The sequence below is a fragment of the Cherax quadricarinatus genome, chromosome 67, assembly GCF_038502225.1.
Source record: "Cherax quadricarinatus isolate ZL_2023a chromosome 67, ASM3850222v1, whole genome shotgun sequence".
Classification (NCBI taxonomy): domain Eukaryota; kingdom Metazoa; phylum Arthropoda; class Malacostraca; order Decapoda; family Parastacidae; genus Cherax; species Cherax quadricarinatus.
The window spans coordinates 9950590-9976256 of record NC_091358.1 but is presented as its reverse complement, the minus strand read 5'-3'; the positions used below and the strand labels follow the sequence as shown (position 1 = coordinate 9976256).

Below are 25667 nucleotides of genomic sequence, written 5' to 3'. Positions count from 1 at the left end.
CATAATCTAAATGAGGCCTAACCAAGGATGTATAGAGTTGAAGAACAACCTGAGGACTCCTATTATTTATGCTTCTTGATATGAAGCCAAGGATTCTATTAGCTTTATTGCGAACACTTATGCACTGTTGTCTTGGCTTCAGATTACTGCTAACCAGAACTCCTAAATCTTTTTCGCAATCCGTAATATTAAGATCTACATTATTTAGTTTATATGTGGCATGGTTATTGTCCTGTCCAACATTTAGAACTTTGCATTTGTCTATATTAAACTGCATCTGCCACTTCTCCGACCACTGCATCAGTCTATTCAAATCTTCCTGGAGTGCTCGAATGTCCTCGTCAGAATGAATTCGACGGCCTATTTTGGTGTCATCGGCAAACTTGCCGATGTCGCTCTTTATGCCCTCATCTATGTCGTTTATGTAGATTGTGAACAGCAGGGGGCCCAACACTGACCCCTGTGGAACACCGCTCGTGACGCTTCCCCACTCTGATTTCTCCCCATTTATGCAAACTCTCTGCTGCCTATTTGTCAACCATGCCTCTATCCAGGAAAAAATTTCTCCTCCTATTCCATGTGCTTTAATTTTCCTCAATAGTCTCTGATGTGGGACCCTGTCAAAAGCCTTACTGAAGTCCATATACACAATATCATATTCATTACCATGATCTACCTCCTCAAATACCTTAGTGAAAAAAGTTAATAAATTCGTAAGGCAGGAACGCCCCTTTGTAAAACCATGCTGAGATTCGTTGATTAATTTATGCTTTTTAAGATGGCTACGAACTGCCTCGGCAATTATTGATTCCATAAATTTTCCCACTATGGAGGTTAGGCTTATTGGTCTATAGTTCGAAGCTAAGGACCTGTCACCTGTTTTGAAAATAGGTATCACATTTGCCATTTTCCACTTATCTGGCACCATGCCAGTTTGTAGTGATATGTTGAAAAGATTAGCCAAAGGTGTGCTAAGCTCCTCTTTACATTCCTTTAGAACCCTTGCATACAGTTCATCAGGGCCTGGGGATTTGTTAGGTTTTAATTTATCTATTTGCCTAAGGACCATGTCACTTGTGACCCTAATAGTGCACAGTTTATTATCGTCCTGTTCTACATAATTTATCATTACTGGAATATCGCTGGTATCCTCCTGTGTAAAAACTGAGAGGAAGTATGTGTTAAAAATTCTACACATTTCCTTATCACTGTCAGTGAGCTGACCCGAGGAACTTTTGAGTGGGCCTATCTTGTCCCTGATCTTACTTCTGTATACCTGAAAGAATCCTTTTGGGTTAGTCTTCGATTCTTTTGCAACTTTAACCTCATAATCTCTTTTTGCTTTTCTAATTCCCTTTTTTATTTCTCTCTTTAACTGAATATATCGATTTCTTAATTGCCCCTCTCCTCTTTTGATTTGCCTATATATGCCTCTCTTTTGACCAATCAGATATTTTAATCTATTGTTCATCCATTTAGGATCATTTTTGTTTGATCTGATTTCCCTATTTGGAACATAATTTGACTGAGCAGCTAGAACTATGCCCTGGAAAGCATCATATCGGCAACCATCACCACCTACCTGACCCTTAGTCAGGTCATTCCAGTTCAGCCCACCTAAGTAATTTTTCAGTCCTATGAAATCAGCCAAGCGAAAGTCAGGGACGGAGACTTGATTGCCATTATTAGGGGAATTCCATGATATATTAAAACTGAGTGATTTGTGATCACTCTCCCCAAGCTCATCATTAACCTCAAGATTATTAATTAGTGTTTCCCTACTGGCAAGAACCAAGTCAAGGAGGTTATTTCCCCTAGTTGGCTCTGTCACAAACTGTTTTAAAAAACAATCCTGGATCGTGTCAAGAAAGTCACCCGACTCTAAATTTCCTGTCAAATTGCTCCAGTCAATCTGTCTATAGTTGAAATCTCCCATTAGCACAACATTTTCGTATGTAGATGCCTTACGAATTTCGTCCCATAGAAGTTTACTGCACTCCCTATCCAGATTTGGGGCCCTGTAAATCACACCCAAAATTAGTTTTTCTCGGCCCTCGAGAAGCTGTAACCAAACAGATTCAGTGGCTGACGCTTCTAATTTAATATCTTGTCTAACACAACAATTTAAGTTGTCTCTGACATACATCGCTACTCCACCACCTTTCCTGTTGACCCTGTCAGTGTGGAATAATTTATAGCCTTGTATGTGACATTCAGAGGGCATCTCTCTATCTTTCAGATTGAGCCAGGTCTCTGTTATAGCAATAATATCTATGTTTCCTGCACTTGCAATTAATCTTAGCTCATCTATCTTATTTCTAACACTCCTGCTATTAGTATAGTAAACCTTAAGGGAGCTAGTCCCTTGCTGCCCTCTGCTGTCCCCCTTTGTTTGCTGACCTGTTCTATTGTCTTTATTTATAACTTCATGCTGAATGCCTTTTATACATTTACTGTTTCCAACCCTAGTGTTGCAACCTGCTTGTTTCCCACACACACCCATACCTCTATCTTCCATCAGTTTAAAATCATAGGCATTTCACCAATGGCCTTCTCAATCGAGTCTGCAAGTGCTACCACCCCTGCCCCAGAGAGATGTACCCCATCCCTTGCATACATATCATGTTTGCCATAAAAGTTGTTCCAGTTGTCAATGAATGGGATTGCAAGTTCCTTGCAGTATCTGTCTAGCCAGCAATTTACACCAATTGCCCTAGACAACCATTCATTTCCTACTCCCCTTCTAGGCAAGATGCTACATATGATTGGGATCCCTCCCTTAGACTTAATGAAATCTATAGCTGACCTGTACTTATCTAGCAGCTCTTCTCTCCTACCCTTCCCAATATCATTTCCACCAGCACTGAGACAGATAATGGGCTTGTTCCCATTACCTGACATGATATTATCCAGCCTGTTGACAATGTCCCCAACACCAGCTCCAGGGAAGCACACTCTATCTCTCATCTTCTTATTCCTATTACAAAAAGCACGGTCAATATATCTTACCTGAGAGTCACCAACCACAAGAATGCGCTTACCTTCATTAGCAGGGGCAGTAGTACCCTTACCTTCACTGGCCACTGAAGTACATTCATCCTGGAGAACAGAGAAGCGATTTCCTACCTTCAGATCTTCACTCTTAACTTTCCTTACTCTGATGCGCCTCCCATTACTGTGAACAACTCGCCACTTGTAGCAGGTGCTGGGCTGCACCTCACTGCTGGTAGCCGTTGCTACCTCCCCAACTACAGCCTCATCACAGCGAGAGACAGACTGCACCTCACTGCTAGAAGTCTCATTCCCCACAACTCCAGCCACCTCACACTCTCTCCCAGACCCATTGAGGTGGACCTTCAGCCTCCTAATCTCCTCCTGGAGAAGCAAGACCTCCTCCTTCAACTCTCCAACCTCAGTTTTTAAAACACTGCAGAAGCAAGCCATGCTTTGTAACCGTCCACGCTAATCCCCAAAGCAGCTCAGGGTCTGTGACCTCACGTGACGACTGACCACTGACCACTATGGTTGTTTAACGTGAGTGTCCGACACTATCTCATAGCAACTGTGTGTTACTGTAGTATCCATGAACTGAAATGCAATGCAATGTAATAACAACAGTAATAGTAATTGTCATAATGGTAATAGCAGTAGTACTTTCAGCCTAGGATTTGTAATGAATTTTGGTATAGTTTGGACTGGGACTATTTAGTTACAATAACAGCAAATTAATATTTATATAAACAAATTATTAAAATTAACTGAAAATTGATAATGGTTGCAGCGAATTAATAGTGACGTTTGCAACGTTTAATGTTAAAACCATTGAATATCCCAAAGGAATCTAGTGACTTGTAAATTATACACCTCCACTACATGGGTTGTTATGGTTAGTATGCTGTCTGATGTCCGTTCCTTAGTACGCAGTTGCATTTGCACATGCTGAGGAGTTTAAGTAATGACTTGTTCTACCAGCTCATAGTTTTTCCCACATTCCTTTTTCATTTTTTATACGACGTTGAGTCGTATAAATAAACTCCTATTGGAGTTTATTTAAGCTCAGCCCTATTGTGATTTTTTAAATTTTTATCGTTTAAAGTTTATTAATAATTATTATTGAATTGTATTTTATAGGAGTTATTAGTTCTCTCATGATTAAAATAATTAATGTACATAATATTAAATGTACGACTGCATTTACGTCCCGAGTTAAATTAAAGTAAGTTTGCCAAGAAGTATTTCCATACTGTTTAGAGTTAAAGATAAATGACGCAGATATTGACTGAACATGTTAATTAAAATGTTATAATTTAATATCCATTTAAGTTCACACTACACAATTTTTACAGTTGACGCGTTCATTAATATTAAGTTTGTTTCGCAAAGGGAGACAGTTAAATGAACTGGTGAAAAAGTGTTATTAATTAAAATCAAGAATTAGAGTTTGGTATTCATGGCGTCTCTAAGGGGGCGCCAACCAGCACAGTCTGAGATATTATCTCAGCGGTAATACTGTTTTAAGTTTGGTGTTGATTTATTTTACATCAGAGCGGCAAAACTGTTTTAAGTTTGGTGTTAATTTATCTTACCTCAGCGGTATTACTGTTTTAGGTCAGGTGTTGATTTATATTACGTAAATGGTAATACTAAAACTATTTTAAGTCAGGTGTAGACTTCGGCTCTTTTTAACAGGAATTGAGGGACCTGACAATACCTTTCTCATTCTTTAGTCTTTAAAATTATCCTGGGCGATTACTGCTAGAGGAATTGCCATTTAAAGTGGAGATATCGAAATTAAGTCACCAGTCTTCCTGAAAACATACAAGGCACCTTGAAGACTCGTTAAGAATGTACAATTTAACTTCACTTCCGATATGAAAGATCACACTAGGGATAGGGAGGTTAGGTTAGCTAAGGTTTGTCAGGAAACAGGACAAGTGTTTCCTGACGTGGGTCTTAGTTATATGATGACCCGCAGCTGGAGCTTTTGATCATCTGACTTAGGCCTTCCGCTGGCTTAACGGCCCACCCCTTTAAAAATTATGGTTATGATTATGACCATTGAGATACATGTACTTGGGAGGGAATATTCTAGGTAGAACATCGTCCACATTGAAGTGAGCCCTGAGACTTATTTGTGAATTATAAATTTGAATTTATCCTATTTGCTATTTGTTACTGTGTGATGTATGCAATGTAGTCAGGCTCTTAATTAGTTCAAGCTCACCAGAGCAACCTTCATGTTATAGTGGTATGTGGGGATATGTTAAGACCATTCAGTGTAAAGGGGGGAAACCCGAACCGATAGATCATTTACAGCCCGCATAGAGCCAATAAAGCATTTAAATTACTGGGAACACTTGGAAGTCCTAAATATATACTTGTTGGGGCAGAGGGACGAGAGATAATTGATAATATATATGTGGAAAGTACTCGACATGTGTGTGTGATATGTATGTAGGAGATACAGTGCAGGAGTGATACATATGCGGGAGTGTGGTATATATGTAGAAGCGATACTTAGACCCTAGTCCCAAATCTGCACACTGCCATAGCATACTGAAATGAGAGAGATGTGGGGAAGTGCAGTAAGCCCATTGAAAAGTAGGAGCACCGTAGGCACCATGAGAAAACATTATGCGAACATTCGTGGTCTCAGACTGGACAAGCATCTCCACCAGGAGCCAGATCAGCCAGTCTCTGATGGAGACGAATGTGAGTCGACTACTGGGAACGTCACGAAGAACGACATTAAGGAAGGTAAGAATATTGTTGTTGTTGGGGATAGCCAAGTTAGGTATATGGATAGGGCGTTCTGCTTGAAGGACAGGAGTAGGAGACAGAGAGTTTGCTTTCCTGGGGCTGGGATGAAGGATATTGTTAGCCGTCTGGATGACATCATGAGAGGTAATGGGAGCAATCCTATTATCTGTCTCAGTGCTGGAGGCAACGATGTTGGCAGACGTAGGAGTGAAGACCTGATTAGCAGGTATAGGTCAGCAATAGAAATAATTAGGAGTAAGGGTGGGAACCCTGTCATATGTGGTATTTTGTCAAGGAGGGGAGTTGGAAATGAATGGTTGTCCAGGGCAATTGGTGTCAATTGCTGGCTGGACAAATACTGTAAGGAAAATGCGGTAACATTCATTGACAACTGGGACCTCTTCTATGGCAGAAATGACATGTATGCCAGGGATGGGGTTCACTTATCTAGGTCTGGGGTGGTAGCACTGGCAACTGCAGTGGAGGGAGCAGTTAGGACTTTAAACTAGGAATAGTTAGTGGTATGGGTTTTGGCAGGAAAACAGTGAAGTCCCAGTGTAGTAATATTACGAGTTCTAGGGGAACTAGTAATAAGCAGAACGAGGTAGATATTGAAAAGCCAGTGACTTTGGGTGATAAGGACAGTAATAGGTTTAGTAGAAAAACAGAAATGAGCAGGAAGGGTAAAGAGAAAGGAGAGTCTTTCAATGTTTATTATGCTAATTGCCGTAGTGCTAGGAATAAGATGGACGAGTTGAGATTAGTTGCTAGTGCAGGTAACATTAATGTATTTGCCTTAACTGAGACGTGGTTTAATTCAAAAAGTTGGGACATGCCTGCGGAATGTCATATTCAGGGTTTTAAATTGTTCCAAGTAGATAGAAGTATCGGGAAGGGGGGTGGGGTGGCATTGTATGTCCGAGATCGCTTGAACTGCTGCATAAAAACGGGTATTAAGTCTGAAGTAACACATACAGAGTCTGTTTGGATAGAATTTTCAGAGGGGCATGAAAAACTGATTTTAGGAGTGATATACCGTCCCCCAAACTTAGATAGGGACCAAGGGAGATTACTATGGGAGGAAATTGTTAAGGCCACAAGGCACAATAATGTAGTAATTCTAGGAGACTTCAACTTTAGTCATATTGATTGGAATTTCTTGACTGGGAATTTAGAATCATACGACTTCTTAGAAGTAGTTCAGGATTGTTTTTTGAAGCAGTTTGTGACAGAACCTACGAGGGGAAATAACCTGCTTGACTTAGTTATGGCAAACAATGAATCCCTTGTTAATAATTTAGAAATTTCAGAGGAACTGGGTGCTAGCGATCACAAATCAATTACATTTAGCATTGATGGAAGTACGATAGTAGGGATAACTCAATAACAGTCCCAGATTTTCGCTTAGCAGATTACGATGGGCTTAGAGAACACTTATCATCTGTTGACTGGGGTAACGAAGAGAGCTATCAATATGACAGTTTTCTGAACACTATACATGCTGCTCAAAGAACGTTTATCCCATATAAAGAAATTAGATCAAATAGAAATGACCCAAAATGGATGAATAATAGGCTCAAATATCTACTAGGGCATAAGAAAGGAATTTATAGGCGTATCAAAAGAGGCGAGGGTCATCTTATGAATCAGTATATTGACATTAAGAGGGACATTAAAAAGGGGATAAGAAAAGCTAAAAGGGACTATGAAATTAAAGTTGCTAAGGATTCTAAAACTAACCCAAAAAGTTTTTTCCAAGTCGATAGAACAAAAGTTAGAGATAAGATAGGTCCCCTTAAAAATAACTATGGGCACCTTACTTACAAAGAGAATGAAATGTGCTCGATTTTAAATAATTATTTTCTCTCAGTTTTTACACAGGAAGACACTAACAATATTCCAGTAATTAATTTTTATAGTGGGCTAGAAGAAGATAAATTATGTAACATCACAGTCACTAGTGAAATGGTTGTGAAGCAGATAGACAGACTGAAGCAAAATAAGTCGCCGGGTCCTGATGAGGTTTTTTCAAGGGTTCTTAAGGAATGCAAAATGGAACTCTGTGAACCATTAACTAATATTTTTAATTTATCTCTTCAAACAGGTGTAGTGTCTGATATGTGGAAGGTGGCTAATGTAATTCCTATTTTTAAAACGGGACAAGCCGTTACCGTCAAATTACCGCCCAGTAAGCCTGACCTCAATTGTAGGCAAATTACTAGAGTCAATTATAGCTGAGATTATAAGAAGCCATCTCGATAAGCATAGCTTGATTAAGGATACTCAGCATGGATTCACAAGAGGCCGGTCTTGTCTAACTAATTTATTAACTTTCTTCAGTAAAGCTTTTGAGGCTGTAGACCACGATAAAGAATTTGATATTATTTACTTAGATTTTAGTAAGGCTTTTGATAGAGTTCCGCACCATAGACTGTTAAAGAAAGTGGCAGCTCATGGCATTGGGGGAAAAGTGCTCTCGTGGATCGAGTCATGGCTCACTGACAGGAAGCAGAGTGTGTCCATAAATGGGGTTAAATCCGAGTGGGGATCTGTAACAAGTGGCGTTCCACAGGGATCAGTCTTGGGCCCGTTGTTGTTTATAATATATATCAATGATCTTGATGAGGGAATTACTAGTGATATGAGCAAATTCGCCGATGACACAAAGATAGGTAGGATAATTGATTCAAACGTAGATGTTATGGAACTTCAGGAGGATTTAAACAAACTCTATTCTTGGTCAGAAAAGTGGCAGATGCAGTTCAATGTAGATAAATGCAAGGTTCTGAAGCTTGGGAGTGCCCATAACCCTAGTACTTGTAAGTTAAATGATGTAGAACTTAGCCATACAGATTGCGAAAAGGACTTGGGGGTTATGGTGAGCAGCAACCTTAAACCAAGACAGCAATGCCTAAGCGTACGTAATAAGGCAAATAGATTACTGGGATTTATATCAAGAAGTGTAAGCAACAGAAGTCCAGAGGTCATACTGCAGCTTTATACATCATTAGTAAGGCCTCACCTAGATTATGCAGCTCAGTTCTGGTCTCCATATTACAGAATGGACATAAATTCATTAGAAAACATTCAGCGTAGGATGACTAAATTAATACATAGCATTAGAAATCTTCCTTATGAAGAAAGATTGAAGACTCTTAAGTTACGTTCACTTGTTAGACGAAGAATGAGGGGAGACCTGATCGAAGTGTATAAGTGGAAGATAGGTATTAATAAAGGGGATATTAATAAGATCTTGAGGATGTCTCTCCAAGAGAGAACCCGCAGTAATGGATTTAAATTAGATAAGTTTAGATTTAGAAAGGACATAGGAAAGTATTGGTTTGGAAATAGGGTAGTTGATGAGTGGAACAGTCTACCTAGTTGGGTTATTGAGGCTGGGACTTTGGGTAGTTTCAAATTTAGGTTGGATAAGTACATGAGTGGGAGGGGTTGGATTTGAGTGGGACTTTCACATCGGAGCTTATTTCTTGGGTAGCATTGAAAATTGGGTTGGGCAAATGTTTTGTTAGTGGGATGAATTGTAAAGGACCTGCCTAGTATGGGCCAACAGGCCTCCTGCAGTGTTCCTCCTTTCTTATGTTCTTATGGATATGTGGGCCATTGGGCCGCCAGCAGCAACAGCCTGGTTGACCAGACAAGCACCAGACGAGCCTGACCCAAGACTGAGCTCTGGGACTAGAAATACACTCGGAACTCATCAAAAGTGTATGCAATTTAGCACAACCTTCGTGATTTATACTGAATAGACTAATAACAAGTATTTAAGTTTCAAAAATAACCCCTACACCCATTGTAGGTACGTATATAACCCTCCTTTCCCAGGATGCCATTCAGAGTTCACTTGACCATGCTTGGGAAATGAACCTGGGATCCCTCTTGGTTTGAGGTTTAAAGGTGACGATTTTGGTGTTTACATACTCCAAGCACAGACAACCCGACTGATAATTAAGCTGCCTCGGCTGTTAACCTTTTGCGCTTGCTGTCGCTACGGCGGCATCTGCCCAGTTTTATCCCCTTCTTCCAGTTCTCTCCTCGGCAAAACTTGGGCATTTATTTACATTCTACAGTACATACAATCTATGTACACCATGGGATGAGTAAGTATCTCATGAGCAAATTATTATTTTGGGAGATACAAGCAAAAATAGTGCACATTAGCTGTGGTTGTATAGCACGTTCGAGGGAATCAACATTTGAGTCATGTCATGCACCTGCCAAATGTAAACAAATATATGTGCCATTAGGTTATTTTATGTTAGGTGAGTTTTGTATTTATATTGGTAGAATTACCAACAATATGTTAAGTAAAAGGATACAAATGCAACTAATGTGTTATTTTATTGGGGCATGATAAAGCTACTGGAGAGCGAAACTTTGCCACAATAAAATGTCACATTAGACCCGGGCCGGGAGAGTACCGGCGAATAAAAAAAAAAAAAAAGTAGCATTTGTGTCCTTTTACTTAACATAGGTGAGTTTTGTTAAGTTTGGTTACATGTTTTACCATTTGCACAACAAAATAACAAATCTCAACTGTAAAACAAATGTAATATTGTACAAATTAAATTATAAAAAATAGATGAAATCCTGATTTTACCCAGATATGATAGTGACTCCAACTAGTGATAGTGATGACCTAACAATTCCCAAGATCTTTCTTCCTCTTCCCCCTTCCACCCTGGATTTATACACCCTCCTGGTTATTCCCCTCAAAGGAGGATCCTTGATGTCTGCTAGTTTAGCAGCAACATGGAACTGCTTGTGTAACTTGCAGTGTTGACAGTTTTTCTGCAGGTTTTTCTTTTTCATCTTCGTCTTATCTGCTTCCATTTTAGCTGGGCATTGAGCTCCGCCAACATTTCCTCTGGATTTCTTTTATCATCATCATCTTTTAAGAACTCATTCACATATTCCTCCTGCATTTCTTCAGTGCCCCAACCTGGTAATCTTGCCATGTGGACAGTTTCTTGGACTTGGCGCTCATCTGAGGGAAAAATCTGTGAAAGTATTTACCACACTTGGATACAAATCTTCCCCAATTTGCTTTTAATGTTGATTGGTGCACTTCATTCCATGCTCTTTTGATGTAACTGATGGCATCTGCAGTGTTAAATTTATGCCAGAAGTCTGGCAGAGAGTCAGCATCCATTGCTCCAGTGACTTTCCACATCACTTTTTGTGTGTAATTGCATTTAAATTTCTTCAACTTCTCAATCCCATAATTGTATTGAAGATGCTATTTTTGGCATTAAAATAGTTTTAGTTGTGGGGTGCAGTTCCTTCAAGAGTTCTGGGTGAGTACATTGATTATTATGAAAAAAAGAAAATCTTGAATGTAAAGTTCTTGCTGTGCAAGTACACCGTGACTTCCAGAATATAATGATGCTTAAACCATTCAGCAAGTAATCTGTCATCCATACTGACTTGTTTGACCACCCAATAATTGACATGGTGGTTTTGTCTGTACCTTTCAAACCACAGGGAATTATTTAGCTGTAGATAAGCATGGGTTTACACTTAAAATCCCCTGATGCATTACCAGATGGTAGCAAGCTGAAACAATCTTTTGCTGCCTTGAATCCTGGTGCACTTTTCTCTTACTGATGCAAGTTCTCAATGGCATCTTCCAGTAAACACTTGTGAGCATTAAACACTTGCTGTGGCTAATAGCCACCCTCGGAAATAATTTCCTTCAATTCATCATGGAAATTTCCTGCAGCTGTGGTCAACAGAAGCATTTTCACCAGAAAATTTAATATGCAACTGATTGCACAATTTGAATTTGTGGAACCAGCAAGTACTGAACAAACATTCTTGTTTCAGTCCTTTCTTCCTCATCCTACACTGTTTTATAGTTCTTTTAATCTTTTTCCTATGTTAAGATGAAATTAAGTGGTGCACCTCTCTTGGTTTTCTGCTTAATCCACTCATTCAGTATCTTCTCCATCTTAGCTGTTGTGACTTGTCATTTTTTTCATGAGATCACAACCTGGGTTACTCCTTGTCAGACTTATATCTTTGCTTTATTCTTTTTAATTGTTTGACTTGATTCCTCAGGCAAACCGTAGGCTTACAATATCTCCATCACACGTGCACCACTTTTAAGCTTATCTGAAGATCACAGCATTCCATTTGGGTGTCATAGTTACTATCCAGAGATGAGATGGGATAATGAAAAGATAAGCTATTGATTTACTAACACAGACTTAGTATGGCATCAGACACATATGCTTGTAGGCTCTGTACGAGATAGAGAGGACAGAACCAGTAGTGGGCAACATTTTTCCCTAAATTTACTCCATGCTAAATGATCCATACCACATGTTCGGTGGAAATTGGTACAATTTTTCAGCCATGTTAATGCAAAAGTGTTAATAGATCGTGTGTTAATCAGCAGTCTGCTGTATATATTGAACACATGCACCACACATTCCAAAATCATATTCCCACCTGCTCTTAACATCTCAGTCTTATTTATAAACTATATGTTACGTATTTATATATTTGCATTTTTGCGCAAAAAAAAAGAAGCTTTAGGTACTGTATTTGGGTTTTTTGTATTGTAAATGAAAGGCAGTTTCTCTCTCCCAGTTATAATTAATGGGTGGCCTGGTGGCTAAAGCTCCCGCTTCACACACGGAGGGCCCGGGTTCGATTCCCGGCGGGTGGAAGCATTCCGACACGTTTCCTTACACCTGTTGTCCTGTTCACCTAGCAGCAAATAGGTACCTGGGTGTTAGTCGACTGGTGTGGGTCGCATCCTGGGGGGACAAGATTAAGGACCCCAATGGAAATAAGTTAGACAGTCCTCGATGACGCACTGACTTTCTTGGGTTATCCTGGGTGGCTAACCCTCCGGGGTTAAAAATCCGAACGAAATCTTATCTTATCTTATCTTACGGTATGAACTAAATCATATATAATTAAACTCTTGCAAGGCTAGTCAAGTATCTATTAACAACTGAGATGTCTTTTATTGCTTCTATTAGATGTGTAATGCAGCTTGATTTAGCAACCCTTTTCTTGTATGAAAATCTTGCTAACATTTTTTTTTTTTTTTTTTCAGGTGTACCCAGAGCGTGACATCACCAACATTGTTGAATCTTCACATTACTACAAAGTGCCCAATTTTTGTCGTGTTGGTCACGCCAAGTGCAAAGCAGCAGCTTGGGTCAAGCCTTACCGCTGCCTGGGTGAGGAAATTTTAAAAAGTTGTTTTGGTTCAATAGTTTGCTCACTTACCTCACAAGTGTGGGATTCTGGGATCAGAGTATCATCACTGTGTAGCTAGATGGCTGTGTACTGTCTGATAAAGTGTGGATGTTGTTGACTTGTACTGGGCCATTCCTTGCCACCCTTGCAATGCTTGCAATGACTGACAGTATATCATAGCATTGCATATGGGTCTTAATTTATACATGACTGTATTATATACCTTGTGTGATCCAGTCCCTGCCTTTGCTCTCCACAACTTGTTTGCTGTATGATCCATACTGATGTAAGCACAGTGTTTTTTAATACAGGTTGACCATCACTAATCCAGCACCATCGGGACCTATAGGGTGCTGGATTAGTGATTTTACCAGATTACAGAGATTGCATATGGGTCTTAATTTATACATGACTGTATTATATACCTTGTGTGATCCAGTCCCTGCCTTTGCACTCCACAACTTGTTTGCTGTATGATCCATACTGATGTAAGCACAGTGTTTTTTAATACAGGTTGACCATCACTAATCCAGCACCATCGGGACCTATAGGGTGCTGGATTAGTGATTTTACCAGATTACAGAGTGGTTGGGTTAGAATACACCTAACCGAACGACGATATTTATGCATCAGCGATTTCATCCACTTCACGACCTATTTTTGACCCTCTCCATTGTTCCAGTGTACCAAACTCATAGATAATTCACTAGTATTTCTTCTATTCTGTCGATTGAGTACAAGAAACCTTCCATTTACCTATTTCAACTACCCAGTAAAGTGGTCAGAAATTGGTAATTTGGCTAATTTCACACAAATTTCAAGAGATGCCAGTTTCAAAATAGGGTCCAGAATAAACAATGTAGACATTCCTGGCACTAAAGTAACATTTTCTCTGTTCATTAGTCACGTCTTCAGGCCCCTCTTATATTACACTTGCTTTCTGTTTTGAATTTCTATTCACACAAAAAAAATAGAAGTTTTACTGTTATGTAGACTACTGAGCTTATGGCGACCGACAGTGGCTTCAAAGCCACCTTGTCTTTTATGGACAGTGTATGGTGTATGTGCTTTACACAACGAGAAGCATTTCTTTTATTCATTGGAACCATGTCTAGGGCTAAAAGTGAGCATGTTATAACAATAAATGGAGAAAGACATTGGAATGACTTACACAGCAAGTAGCACCACCAAACAGTAGCGGCAGGTTGGTGTGGCGACCCCGGAAATTTGAAATTATGCTAACCGAAATTAGTGCCAGATTACTGATGGAACCAGATTACTAATTGCCTGATTAGTGATGGCTGACCTGTACTGTACTGTATACCTCTGATCTGTGCAAGGGAACCACATATTTTTAATATAACTAATAATAATTAATAACAATAACAATAATAGTAATATATATAATACTCCACAGCTTGTTATTTTTAGATGTACATGTGTGTATTTGTATAAAGCCTCTCCCCACTTAACGATGGAATTCAGTTCCGAAAACCACGTTGGTAAACAATTTTGTTGCTTAGCAAGGAGCATACTGTGATGGTAGTGGGTTTATGTCAACCATCTTTGATATTGTTTTAATGTCATCTTGGCACCATTTATAAAATTTTTAGTATACATTTTTAAAAGCTTATACAGTGGTGTACTGTATATTTTAATAAACAGAATAGAGGAAATCAGCTCTTAATATATATTATTTAAGTTTTCATACTGGTCAGAGAGCCCATTGTAAGTCCAAGTCATCTGTAAATGAGCACATCGCTAAGTGAGGAGAGGCTGTATTATATATTTTAATCTTTAAGCTAATTTTCTAAATGGATGGCTTAACATTGGACAGTGCTTAAGTAATTTTTGCCTTCCATACTGTGATTGAATGGTATTTTTTTACATAAATACTGATACTGGAATGAACTGATGACTTTAGATTGTAATTGCTCCCCTATTGCAAGTAATTAATATTTTTATTCTTTGCAGAAAATTTTAGAATTCTTACATAAAAATATTTACCAGTGAAAGTAGAACTCAAGAGACTGGGATGTGTGATGTCACCATGGTTGTTTAACATGTTTACAGATGGGCTTGTAAAAGAAGTGAATGCTAGAGTGTTGGGGAGAGGTGTAGGATTAGATGTTGCATCTAATACAGTGGACCCTTTTTTTATCGGCCGTTCCGGATAATGGCCAATTCAGTTTTCGCCTGCTTTTTTTGGCCAAAATTCTATCCTGGTTATCTGACGTTATTTTGGAGATCGGCCATATTGGACGCATAATAAATCACTCTTGAGCACATTAAGTGTCTTTTCTTAGGTTAATATAGACATTTTCATGAATCCATCTATGATATTGTCTTCAAAATTATATAAGAAACATGTTACATAGTACTATATAAAAACATGCAATGTTTATATGTGATGTATGTTTAATAATAATCACTCTTGGGCACATTGTCTTATCTTAGGTTAATATAGACATTTTCATTAATCCATGATATTTTCTTTAACCCTTAAACTGTCCAAACGTTGATCTACGTTTGCACACGTAGCGTTCAGAACGTAGATCTACATTCAATTTTACATTGTTTCTTAGGTAAAAAAATGTAGATCTATGTTCGGAGCGCTAAGGGTGCAAAAGTAGATCTACGTTTGGACAGTTTAAGGGTTAATTATATAAGAAACACATTACAAAGCATATAGCATATAAACATGCAATGTTTATGTGCTATCGAGTGGAGAGTACTGGCTAATCAAGGAGGAGGAGGAGGGTGAAGAGTAAACATTACATTTTCTCTGGTTCAGCATTAGAGAAAACTGTGAATCTGGTGTCTCGCCCAGTAACCCCCCTTCATGTGCATTTGTTTACAATTCTCGGCATGAATTATTCATTACTTTGTTTATGATGGCATCTAAAGATAGTCTTTAGAAACAATTAAACTCAGTGAACATGGTAGTAATATGGCTGTGTAGTGTAGCCTGGGGGGGGGGGGGCTACACAACTCAGAGGGGAGAGGGAGTTGGGGATTCCTAACTCCCTCTCCCCTCCTTTCTTCTTCAATACACCAACAAGAGTCATCAATAAAGGTATGTAAAGTTCATTTTTTATTAAAATTTGTGCTTTATGTTTATTTCTCATTGTTTCCTGCATGTACAACTACAGTGGACCCCCGCATAACGATGTTATTTCAATCCAGAATTCTGTTTGGGTGCCGTTATAGACCGAATTTGTTCCCATAAGAAATATTGTGAATTAGATTAGTCCATTTCAGACCCCTAAAAATACACCTATAAAAGCACTTACAAAAATAAACTTACATAATTGGTCGAGTTGGGAGCTGATCGTTATCCGGGGGTCCACTGTATAGTTAATCTGTAAAAAATATATTTAGTGTTAATATTTTTGGGTGTCTGAAACAGATTAATTGGATTTACATTAATTCTTATGGGAAATATTATTTCGGTTTTTGGCCTTTTCGGATTTAGGCCAACCTTCTGAAACAGATTACGGCCGATAACTGAGGGTCCACTGTACAGAGTGGGAGTTGTCAAATTTCTCTTTGCAAATGACACTCTTCTTTTGAAAGGCTCTAAAGACAAGTTGTAAAGGTTGGTGGATGAATTTAAAAGTGAATGCAAAAGTAGGAAATTAAAAGTGAATATAGAAAAGAGGAAGGTAATGAGGGTAACAAAAACATCTAGGCAGTAATAGGTTGCATATCAAATTGCAGGGGGGGAGTATGGAGAAAGTGGAAATATTAAGATTTTGGGAGTGACTTGTCAGAAGATGGGTCTATGGACTGTCATAAAGATTGATCATTTATTGTTTGGATAGAATCAGGGGTGTTAAAGTTGCAGTTTAAAAACTGTAGTGTAAAGCACCCTTCTGGCAAGACAGTGATGGAGTGAATGATGGTGAAAGTTTTTCTTTTTCGGGCCACCCTGCCTTGGTGGGAATCGGCCAGTGTGTTAATAAAATAAATAAAAAAGAATCAGTAAGCCATTTAAATTACTGGGAACACTTCACAGTCTTAAATATGTACCCATTGGAGCAGGAGAGAGAGAGAGAGAGAAAGTACATGATCATATATACATGGAAAGTACTTGAGGGCTTAGTCTCAAATCTACGCACTGCCATAACAATGTACCGGAGTGAGAGATATGTAAAATAACCCAGTTAGAAACAGGGGGCACATTCATTGTCCCAGAAGAAATCAGATATCAGAAACATTGCTAGAACAAGTGTAAAATTCTTCAAGAGGAAACTTGCCAAGTGCTGGATCAACCAAACTGTAATGGATGCATTTGCCAGCAGCCTCAGTCTGGTTGATCATACAAGCACCAGATAAGCCTGGCTCATGGTGGGCCCAGCTCCATTTATAACATGAGTGTTAATGGGAAAGGAGCTTTTAAGCTTTGAATGCTAGTGCTAAAATTATTTTCAGTGTCATAAGTGGAGCTCTATTGTACTTGTATACATATAATGTTTTTGACTGACCTTAGTTGGTAATGTAGTTTTTGATAAACTCGGGAACATAGAATAATTATTGTGAACTAAATTTGAAGGATAGATACTGAAACTTGTGAAATAAATAACATAAGTCTTCACCAGAGAAAAAGTTTTCTTAAATGGCAAACTGAAGACTTCTAATACAGTACAGAGCAATATACCTGGTAGCCATGATCAACCAGGCTGTAGTGCCTTTTGGACTACATGTGGCCAGCACCAACAACCTGATTGATCAGGTGGTTGGTGCCTAATTTGGAACCAGAATTGTCTACAGATACAGATATACAGTAATAGCATCGTTAAAGAATATGTCACAATATTGTGGCTGGAACTATTCGTGCCTATATGGTGTGGTAAAGGAAACTTTAAACAGTGCTTTGCTCCATCCTGTTCCATTATAAAATCACAAAAAGAGAAATTGTCTCTTTCTCACATTTTCCTCTCAGCTGTTGCATGGTCCAGGATGAATCAAAATGGCCTCTAAAGTTATCTACAAATTGCAATTTAGTGGTAAAAAAGTCTGTGCAGATAGTTTAAATGCTTTTATGCATAAAATTGGAGCTGTTGCATAAAGTGACCTAATTTTTTTTATTTCAGAAGGATCATTCCAGTCTGATGCTTTGCTGGTACCTGAAGGTTGTCTCTTTGATCACATCCACAACCAGTCACGCTGCTGGGAGTTTGATCGGTGGAACACCACTGCGGACCGAGCATGTGGTGCTCGCAGAATGACCCTCAAGTCCTTTGCCATGCTTCTTCCCTGTGGTATTGATGTTTTCTCTGGTGTGGAATTTGTGTGCTGCCCAAAGAATTACAAGAGTCATGGGAAGGCCCGACCGATGGAGGTGGAGGAACCAGTTGCTCTCCCACAGATGGACCATCGTGCCCAACAGGCCATTTCTGCTACTCCCACACCCAAGATGGCCACCACAACAACTTCCCAGGTAGTGAGGCTTAAACGTAGCTTGCACGGCATTGTGAATCATTTCTCTAAATCTTCTGCATTTTGTCCAAGATGCAAACTAAGGCATGTGACCCAAATGCAATTTGTTATTTTGTAGGATGGCGCTGTAGCCTCTATCGACTTGTGCTCTTTTAGTATCGTACATATCATAGAATCAATGAATCACTGAAGAAGGCACATTCTCCCCTCTCTCTTCCTCCTCCACTTTGGTATTCTGCTACGAGTTCTATCTTGAATTCTATAGTTTTTCTCACCTTTACCAAAGGGGCTGGCACTAGTGCAATATTTTATGGGATTTTCATGTTTTATGATTGTTCATGGTTCAGTAAGTTAAGGAAGCAGTATTGTATTATATTTCCTTACAGTATATTGGGGCACCAAACATTCACGATTTTTCAACATTCGCGAGGTTCTTGATCCCCTAACCCTTGCAGATGTTGAGGGAGACCTGTATTGGTGTGCCTCCAACTCTCACACCCACTGGAAATTACCAAGCTCCCTCCAACTCCTACATCTTCACCGACCTTCAGCTCACTCCTATACTCAATAACTCATTTCCACACTTTGAGCATGTTTCTGCACCCATCTAACGTGAAAAGGAAAAAAAACCCTTCTTCCATACTCCCTCCAGTGAGATATCCGATTCTTCTTTACCTGACTTGTTTAATATCCTTATCATCTTACTCTTATCTGTGTTATAAGTAAGTAAGTTTATTCAGGTATACACAAATACAGTTACATAGAATTATCATACATAGCAGCATATGTGTAGAGAACCTGGGATAACCCAAAAAAGTCAGACAGTGACTTACTTCCATTGGGGTCCGTTTACCTTATTATTATAATATAAAGGTTATAATATTTTCTTATTATTCTATAATGAAGATAACACGAGGGTCATTAAGACTATCTACAATATGAGGGTCATTCCTAGGAATAAGGTAAAATTTACACTTTCAACTTTACATGCCCTCCCAAACTCATCCACTAACCTTTACAAATTCTCTCTAGAATCTCCCAAAAGCACAGTATCATCAGCAAAAAGTAACTGTGTCAACTCTCATTTTGTGTTTGATTCCCCATAATTTAACCCCACCCCTCTCCCCAACATCCTAGCATTTGCTTCTTTTACATCCCCATCTATAAATATATTAAACAACCATGGTGACATTACACATCCCTGTCTAAGACCTACTTTTCCTGGGAAGTAATCTCCCTCTCTTCTACACACCCTAACCTGAGCCACACTATCCTCATAAAAACTCTTTACAGCATTTAGTATCTTAATACCCATTCTATATACAGTGGAACCTCAAATATCAAACTTTCTTCAGTCCAGAAGGCTGTCCAAGTGCCATTAGCGAATGAATTTATTCCCATCAGGAATAATGTAAATTAGATTAGTCCATTTCAAACCCTCAAAAATACACTTATAAAAGCACTTACAAAAATACACTTATATAATTGGTTGAGTTGGGAGCAGTTTGATTTTTGAGGTTCCACTGTACTTGCAACATCTGCCACATAGCTCCCCTATCCACTCTATCATATGCCTTTTCTAAATTATCAATGCAATGAAAACTTCCCTACCTTTATCGAAATACTGTTCACGTATATGCTTCAATGTAAACACTTCATCTAGACATCCCCTATCCACTCTAAAGCCTCCTTGCTCATCTGCAATCCTACTCTCTGTTTTACCTCTAATTCTTTCAATAATAACCCTACTGGACACTTTTCCTGGTATATTCAGTAAACTATTTCCCCTATAATTTTTACAGTCTCTTTTGCCCCTCTTCCCTTTAAATAAAGGAACTATACATGCTCTCTGCCAATCCCTAGGTACCTTCCCCTCTTTCATATATTTTTTTTTTTTTTCAACAAGTCGGCCGTCTCCCACTGAGGCAGGGTGACCCAAAAAAGAAAGAAAATCCCCAAAAAGAAAATACTTTCATCATCATTCAACACTTTCACTACACTCGCACATTATCACTGTTTTTGCAGAGGTGCTCAGAATACACAGTTTAGAAGCATACACATATAAAGATACACAACATATCCCTCCAAACTGCCAATATCCCAAACCCCTCCTTTAAAGTGCAGGCATTGTACTTCCCATTTCCAGGACTCAAGTCCGACTATATGAAAATAACTGGTTTCCCTGAATCCCTTAACTAAATATTACCCTGCTCACACTCCAACAGATCGTCAGGTCCCAAGTACCATTCGTCTCCATTCACTCTATCTAACACGCTCACGCACGCTTGCTGGAAGTCCAAGCCCCTTGCCCACAAAACCTCCTTTACCCCCTCTCTCCAACCTTTTCGAGGATGACCCCTACCCCGCCTTCCTTCCCCTATAGATTTATATGCTTTCCATGTCATTCTACTTTGATCCATTCTCTCTAAATGACCAAACCACCTCAACAACCCCTCTTCTGCCCTCTGACTAATACTTTTATTAACTCCACACCTTTTCCTAATTTCCACACTCCGAATTTTCTGCATAATATTTACACCACACATTGCCCTTAAACAGGACATCTCCACTGCCTCCAACTGTCTCCTCGCTGTTGCATTTACCACCCAAGTTTCACACCCATATAAGAGTGTTGGTACTACTATACTTTCATACATTCCCTTCTTTGCCTCCATAAATAACGTTTTTTGACTCCACATATACCTCAACGCACCACTCGCCTTTTTTCCCTCATCAATTCTATGATTAACCTCATCCTTCATAAATCCATCCGCCGACACGTCAACTCGAATCGAATCGAGGACGACGAGAGCTGTCGTAAGATGGGAAGGAAGAAGGATAAGGAAGGATGGAAATAACTGGAAAAGGATGGTGAGGAGGGGAAGAGGAGGAATCGAGGCAAGTGGCCCAACCACTTTGGGACATGTGGTACAAAGGTACTGGAGACGTAGATAGAGAGGTTTGACTGATGTCATTGCTTGGCTCACTAGGAGAGGATGGCGAGACGTAGATAGAGAGGTTTGACTGATGTCATTGCTTGGCTCACTAGGAGAGGATGGCGAAGGCAGCGGTAGGAGCTGGGAGTGTCAGAAGGCAGCAAGCAGGATGAGTTGGTTATGGTCTTAAACCGTTTATCAGTGCGGTAAATTGTTTTCGAGAGAGTTGTATCACACTTATGGGAGAGCTGTAGTAGTATTCGTTGGTTTGGAGTTGGTGGAGTATCTGGTTGTAGGTAGGGAATGGTCTTTCTTCACTTTGGTACGATACAGTGTTGTCTTGGAGATGTTGGATGAGTTCTAGGCAAGTCATGCTTGCAGGGTATAGCCTCGTGGTGTAGAATATGAGTCCTTTGTGTTTAACCCATGGTGTCCCAGGTAATCGACGTGAGCTAAGTAGAGAAGGCGGTGGTGGAGTAGAGGAAGGTGGTGTTGCTTCGTTTTCAACTTCAGTAGACGAATTAGAAGATGTTTCTGGTGGTAAGGCTTCTGATTGGTTGGATTCAGTGAGAGGTGGTGGAGGTGGAGGCTTCTCATTGGTCGTTGTTGGATTGACGTCACTAGTTGGTGGTGTTGATGGAACTTCTGCAGAAGAGTTGGCGATTAAGTTTTTGGTGAATTTGAGAATTTCTTCAGAAGGTGGAGATGCTGGAAATGTAAATGAAGGCATGTTATTTAATGCAAATAACTCGTTGATGGTAGAGTTAAATGATCCAGGTACAGCCATGTTTTGTATATGAGCGTATGGTAGACAGTACAGGTACAGCCATGTTTTGCATATGAGCGTATGGTAGACAGTAGTGAATCTTCGTTACGTCACATGTTGGAGGAGTGATGGTAGTGGTGGTGGTGGAGGTGGGCTGAGTAGATGCTTGAACTAATTTTGTAGTGTCTGCTTGTATTTTTGCAATTGCTGCATACGTTGGAGTGTTGCTAGTAGGTTTTTTCTTTGCTGCATCTTGTGTTTTCTTCATAATATCCTTTCTTGTAGGACATTTTGCTGCCAGTGTATGGTGATCATTACTCTTGCAGTTTAAGCACGCTGGTTGTGTTGGAGCAGCAGCGGTGCAGGAACTGAAGGTGTGTCCCTCACTACCACATGTAGTGCAGAACTTCTTGTCTTTTACTGGACATGCTTTGGTGGTGTGATGGTATGAATAACAATTCCAGCAATGTTGGATGTAGTGATATCTCTCTGCTTCAATGTAGGTAGGGCTGATGTAGTAGTAGTAGACAGCAAGACCTTCGTTCAGTGCAGTGGCAGCCATGTTTACGTCGGTGAAGGTGACCTTGATCATGGACGTTTCATTTGGGATTTTTGTAATGCTGTCAACAGTAGCCCAAGTATTTTGCGTCTCGATGGATGACTTGAGTTCTGCAGGTGTTTGAGATGTCAGAATCTTGTCCAGTTTTTTTAGGAACACTGATTTCCTTGCCCTGAGGGCAGGAGATGACGTAACAGTAAACCCTTGAGTAGTAAGAGTAGTGATGGCTTCTGTAGTGAGTAGCTTCTCTGCTTCAGCATCATCGTGACACACAACAATGAATGCTTCTTTCAGTGACAACATGGTGTTGAATTTTACTTCCAGTGCTCCCTGAACAACAGTTGCAAGAGCAATCTTCGTTGAATCATCAACGGTACCATTTCTTGGTTTGATCTTTACACGATTTGCGTAGCTCGTCGTGTAAGTCAAGGCGATGACAACGCTGGTAAAGGTTCCCCTCCCCAACGGGGATCGTAGGGAGACAGAGTAAGTAAGGAGAGCTGCTATGACCTGCCTGGGCGAGAGTCAAGAGCAGAATCATTTGTCAATTTGTCAACGGTGTAAGGAATAACGTCAACTCCCAAGTATCTGAAAACATTCACTTCTTCCATACTCCTCCTCCCCAATTTGATATCCAATTTTTCTTTATCTAAATCATTTGATGCCCTCTTCACCTTACTCTTTTCTATGTTCACTTTCAACTTTCTACCTTTACACACATTCCCAAACTCATCCACTAACCTTTGCAATTTTTCTTTAGAATCTCCTATAAGCACAGTATCATCAACAAAAAGTAACTGTGTCAATTCCCATTTTGAATTTGATTCCCCAAAATTTAATCCCACCCCTCTCCTGAACACCCTAGCATTTACTTCCTTTACAACCCCATCTATAAATATATTAAACAACCATGGTGACATTACACATCCCTGTCTAAGACCTACTTTTACTGGGAAGTAGTCTCCCTCTCTTCTACACACCCTAACCTGAGCCTCACTATCCTCATAAAAACTCTTTACAGCATTTAATAACTTACCACCTATTCCATATACTTGCAACATCTGCCACATTGCTCCTCTATCCACTCTATCATATGCCTTTTCTAAATCCATAAATGCAAGGAAAACTTCCCTACCTTTATCTAAATACTGTTCACATATATGCTTCAATGTAAACACTTGATCTACACATCCCCTACCCACTCTGAAACCTCCTTGCTCATCCGCAATCCTACATTCTGTCTTACCTCTAATTCTTTCAATTATAACCCTATCGTACACTTTTCCTGGTATACTCAGTAAACTTATTCCTCTATAATTTTTACAGTCTCTTTTGTCTCCTTTCCCTTTATGTAAAGGGACTATACATGCTCTCCGCCACTCCCTAGGTACCTTCCCCTCTTTCATACATTTATTAAACAAAAGTACCAACCACTCCAACACTATATACCCCCCTGCTTTTAACATTTCTGTCATGATCCCATCAGTTCCAGCTGCTTTACCCCCTTTCATTCTACGTAATGCCTCACGTACCTCCCCCACACTTACATTCTGCTCTTCTTCACTCCTAAAAGATGGTATACCTCCCTGACCAGTGCATGAAATTACTGCCTCTCTTTCTTCCTTAACATTTAAAAGTTCCTCAAAATATTCTCGCCATCTACCTAATACCTCCATCTCCCCATCTACTAACTCCCCTACTCTGTTTTTAACTGACAAATCCATACTTTCCCTAGGCTTTCTTAACTTGTTTAACTCCAAAATTTTTTCTTATTTTCATTAAAATTTCTTGACAGTGCCTCTCCCACTCTATCATCTGCTCTCTTTTTGCGCTCTCTCACCACTCTCTTTACCTTTCTTTTACTCTCCATATACTCTGCTCTTCTTATAACACTTCTGCTTTGTAAAAACCTCTCATAAGCTACCTTTTTCTCTTTTATCACACCCTTTACTTCATCATTCCACCAATCACTCCTCTTTCCTCCTGCCCCCACCCTCCTATAACCACAAACTTCTGCCCCACATTCTAATACTGCATTTTTAAAACTATTCCAACCCTCTTCAACCCCCCCACTACTCATCTTTGCACTAGCCCACCTTTCTGCCAATAGTCGCTTATATCTCACCCGAACTTCCTCCTCCCTTAGTTTATACACTTTCACCTCCCTCTTACTTGTTGTTGCCACCTTCCTCTTTTCCCATCTACCTCTTACTCTAACTGTAGCTACAACTAAATAATGATCCGATATATCAGTTGCCCCTCTATAAACATGTACATCCTGGAGCCTACCCATCAACCTTTTATCCACCAATACATAATCTAATAAACTACTTTCATTACGTGCTACATCATACCTTGTATATTTATTTATCCTCTTTTTCATAAAATATGTATTACTTATTACCAAATCTCTTTCTACACATAGCTCAATTAAAGGCTCCCCATTTACATTTACCCCTGGCACCCCAAATTTACCTACTACTCCCTCCATAACATTTTTACCCACTTTAGCATTGAAATCCCCAACCACCATTACTCTCACACTTGGTTCAAAACTCCCCATGCACTCACTCAACATTTCCCAAAATCTCTCTCTCTCCTCTACACTTCTCTCTTCTCCAGGTGCATAAACACTTACTATAACCCACTTTTCACATCCAACCCTTATTTTACTCCACATAATCCTTGAATTAATACATTTATATTCCCTCTTTTCCTGCCATAGCTTATCCTTCAGCATTGTTGCTACTCCTTCTTTAGTTCTAACTCTATTTGAAACCCCTGACCTAATCCCATTTATTTTTTCCCACTAAAACTCTCCCAGCCCCTTCAGCTTTGTTTCACTTTAAGCCAGTTTCTCATCCATAACATCCACAATCATCTCTTATCATTCGCACAACGTCCACGCAGCTTCAAACATCTCACTTTGACGGTTTTCTTCTTTTTCTTTTTAGTAGGCTATATGGGAAAA

The 25667-nt window shown here is 39.5% G+C and overlaps 1 protein-coding gene across 1 annotated transcript in view; it reads left to right on the top strand.

Moving 5' to 3' along the window:
* Appl (amyloid-beta-like protein) overlaps nt 1-25667 on the top strand; it is a 422233-nt gene that overhangs the window by 338274 nt on the left and 58292 nt on the right. Inside the window, exons 3-4 of the mRNA XM_053792413.2 lie at nt 12848-12974; nt 18090-18436. Coding sequence (XP_053648388.2) covers nt 12848-12974; nt 18090-18436 — 474 coding nt within the window. The remainder of the gene's footprint in view (nt 1-12847; nt 12975-18089; nt 18437-25667) is intronic.